This window comes from Strix uralensis, chromosome Z, assembly GCF_047716275.1.
Source record: "Strix uralensis isolate ZFMK-TIS-50842 chromosome Z, bStrUra1, whole genome shotgun sequence".
Taxonomy (NCBI): Eukaryota; Metazoa; Chordata; class Aves; order Strigiformes; family Strigidae; genus Strix; species Strix uralensis.
In genome coordinates, this window is record NC_134012.1 from 49,318,561 (window position 1) to 49,322,566 (window position 4,006).

A 4,006-nucleotide genomic window follows, 5' to 3' on the forward strand; every position below is an offset into this window, starting at 1 on the left:
GTGCTCGGGCTGTGGGAACGCTCTTCCAATTAATCCTTCCAACTGGGTAGTTTGGGATTTGACTCCCATCCTGCAAGGATGTGACGCTATCAATTGAGAAGGCTGAATATTTGCTGGGTTTTGATCAGGTCAAACCACCGAACAAGCAAACAAAAAAAAGGCAGCTTTTAGAGGGAGATCTAACATTGTAAGCGTCTCTGCTGGCATCTCTTTAAACACACTGCAGCAGAGTTCAAGCCGTTGCCTCGGATCGAGCCGCACAAAATGGGAAACATCTCTGGTGTGCAACATTGCCCTCATGCGGCCGCTCCACCTCTGCAAAAATACCAGGAGGGACGGAATGGGAACCTTGCTCCAGATTTGCAGCTTTTCAAATTGTCTTTACTAATTTTGGCAACCTGTTTGCCCTCATCTGGAACCCTGCCCAAGCAAAGCAGGCACGATTTGGTTGGACTAGATGATCCTCAAGGTCTTTTCCAACCTTGATGATTCTGGGATTCTGGGATTTAGCTTACTCATGAAATGGCCCACTGCTTGCTTGAATTGCAGCAGTGAGGGGGACACATAAACTTCTTAAAGAAGGGACAACCTTGTTGCCTGCGGAGGAGAGCAGAAGCACAACAGGAGCTTTCTGCCCCGCTGGCACAACAGACGGCTACACACAGAAATAACAAAGACCCAGAAACAAATTCAGTAATAGAATTGGTAGAACAACATCCATCTTTCGGCTGTAAAAACCTTGTATCAAAACAGTGCTGAAGAAGCGAAGGAACCTAATCACTTAAGATAGCAGACAAATATTGACAGGCAAAGAACAGAAGCCTAACTACCACAGGTGGCTGGCCATACAGAAGAAAATCCTGTTTGTATTCTTGTCTCCTAGCACTTGGCACCTGTAAACACCTAAAGCAGCCTGCCTGCCATCGCATTACAACTGGAGCAACGTTATGGCACTTGGGAAAGATCCTGCCACAGCTCAGCTGACAAAACCGGGGAGGCAATAATAACTTTCTTCTTCATCATATGATTTTGAAAAGAAAGCTTGCAATATCACTGGAGTGGAAACTCTGAACTAGTCCTAAAAGGCCCGTGAAGGAAATCAGATGAATATTCACTGAGCTGGAGCTTCTGAGATGGTAATTATACCTTCTGGGTTTTGGTGGTGTTTTCTTGTTTGCTTTGCCAGATTTCATAAGGCTCATCTGCTAATCAGTTCCTGAAAATCATGGCTGGTTTTATTATGCAGTTTGTCCTGTCTAGGGTAAGAGAGCAGAGCCAGAGAAATATTTTCTACTTATGTTATTAGCAAAAAGGCTAGTTTGTGAAAAGTAGAAATGTTCCTAGGCTGCAAGAGAGCTTTGTTCTGTGTGTCCCTAAGTTTCTATATGCTGCTACAAGTTTCAGTACATTTTTGAAGAGACTGTCCCCTACTATTTTTGCAGTTCAAGTGCAAAATAAATTGAAGGGTTGACTTAAGATATTACTTCCCTTTTTCATTCAGGACTGTCAGCTATGTAGCACACAAACAGGGAGATTCTTCAACAGAACATGAATCCAGGAGAGAAAACGATTTTCCAAGAATATCTGACAAATCAGGGGACTGTGGTAAAGCCCTATTGCTGTCAGAGACAGAACCACATCTGCGCTAAGTGTCTCCACCACACACGGACTGGTGAAGAAGCAAGAGTCCCTTACGCAGAATTTGACAGGGTCTTTGGCTTCCCATACAGATCAACAACAGCAGCTCTCCGAAACAAACACCTCCTCTGCTATGAACTGAGGAGTTTCTCAGGCAGCATAGTCCAGAAAGGCCGTGCTACAAACTGTACTGACGGAGGCTACCATCCCGAACCTATGCTGTTTGGGGTGGGTGGTTATCTGGATGCCCATGGAAGCATCGGATGCATCATCCTCTGTTCAAATTACTCTCCTTGTAACGAGGCTTACCACTGCTGCGTAAGTAAAATCTACAACTTTTTGTGGAAGTATCCAGAAATCACGCTCTGCATCTATTTCTCTCGGCTTTATCACACTGAGGACGGTTTCCCCACCGCTGCGTGGAACCGCAAAGCTTTGCGGAGCATCTCCAGCCTGTGGCCTCGGGTGACTCTGCAGAGACTGCCGGGGGGGCACGGTGTTACCTCCTCTGCAATTTTGTGTGTGGCATCCCAGGGTCAGCCCTTTATCACTCAACTCCACCATCAAGAACCCTAGCAGATCAACAAAATCTGCATCCAGTTAACAACTTCACAGGAATTAAACTGTATTTTAGGAAAGCCTTTCCACAGGTGATGCAGGGAAACCCTGCTGTGCAGCGGAAATTAAAGGCCTTTTCTTCTCCTAGTCCGGCCTCCCAACAGCCTTTCCAAGCGTTGAAAGGCAGACTGCTACCTCCGATGTCTCAAAGCCACTTAGTGCTTTTCACAGGCATGTTTCTGCCCTTTCAGAGGGAACACCTATACCCCAGACCTAAAAATATCGTAAGGCATTGAAAAATGCCAAAGGAATAATTTAGTGAAACTCATAATCCTGACATTTTTCTAAGCAGCAGACACCTACTCTAGAGATGATACAAATTGAACTGCTTTCAGGCTATCAAACTGAGATCAGAGACGGTGAAAAAAAAAAAATCAATAAAATTACGTCCTACAAAAGTCAACCCACAGAATAACTGGGGGTCTCGAATAGCTGATTATAAAGATAGTACACTTTTCTTTTATTCCTGCTCCTTTCAAACATAATCCTAGAGCAGTAAAAACAAAACCTCAGTATGTTCTGATTACCTCCCGGATCTAATTTGTTTGTTGCCCTTAAGCCAATTGCTACCAGAAAAATGTGATCAGTCCGCAAGCTACAGCCACAGCCGCGTTTGTAGCTTCCCAGCTGAGGCAACTTTGGTGGAACACATGACATATCCTAAATTCCTCCTCTATCAGGAAGGTGGTTCTGCAGGTAAGGCTGATCTATTAATAAAGTTTTCCCACCAGCTGTTTCCTTAATAATAGGGGGTTTTATATACACTTATTTGTGTGTGTGTGCTTCCCCCCTCCCCCCCCCCACCCCGTTCCTCCCTTCATTAAGAGGAAGCTCACAAAGCTGTGTACTTTTGTAATTAATAATAAGTATCTAATTGGATAATATAGATAACAGACCTACACAGTCCAAGTGTAACTTGAAAAAGAAAAAAAAAGTTTCTATCCTTTAGAGCAGTGTTTTCACTGTGTGATCCAGTACATTTGTTGTTATACTAAAGGTCTTAGAGAAGGGAGCAGCTGAAGTCAAGCTCATGCTCTTGCCGAGGGATACCGGGGTTCCTCCCTAGGCAACAGCCATTGCCAACAAACACACTGGCTAATGTTGTGAAGGCAGTGCTGCTGCTCCTTTTTTACACTTTTTGTAGCATCTATTACTTAATTACGTATATCTGAGTAGAAAAAAGGAGATTGCTTCCCCCTGTGACCTTAAACAGCCTTGACTTCAGCAGAGGTGATCCCACTTGGAAACCCAAACGTTCTGCTGAGCCTTAACCAACATTACAGAGGCAGAACTGTGCTGAAATCCACCAGATCCCTTACTCCATGATGACGCCGTGGACCAGAGGTGCTGCACGTTCCCCAAGGTCAGGCTGCAGCACCTGGACCATGGCCTCCGCAACCGGGCCGCTGACGCACAGGGTGTGCAGGATTCTGGCCTCTGCATGACGTGCCTGCCACCAGCGGGGCCCACATATTGCCTCCAGCTCCTGACGCAGCCAGAGCAGCAGCACGGGTTGAAGAAGATACCCCCGTCTCTGGAAGAGTTGTGCCCAGACCTCGAGCAGGATGCCACCCACTGGCTCTGCCTCTGGCCCTGCAGTCCCCTCCTCATCTGGGGACAGTGTCCCTTGTGGAGAAGGTGCAGGGGACGCCACAGGGCAATGGGGGCTGTTTTTGGCCAGGCGGCTGGGAGCTATGCCTGCGTGACTGCTGACGTTTGGCAACTCTTCTGGGTCTCTGATGACACAGCT

General features: G+C 46.4%; 1 protein-coding gene across 1 annotated transcript; it reads left to right on the forward strand.

The window, feature by feature from the left end:
- The first annotated feature begins 1,548 nt into the window (after positions 1 to 1,548).
- LOC141938263 (putative C->U-editing enzyme APOBEC-4) lies at positions 1,549 to 3,322 on the forward strand. The gene is given in 3 exon segments (XM_074856911.1): positions 1,549 to 2,139; positions 2,142 to 2,288; positions 3,254 to 3,322. Coding segments are annotated over 3 exon segments (807 nt in total).
- The last annotated feature ends 684 nt before the right edge of the window (positions 3,323 to 4,006 follow it).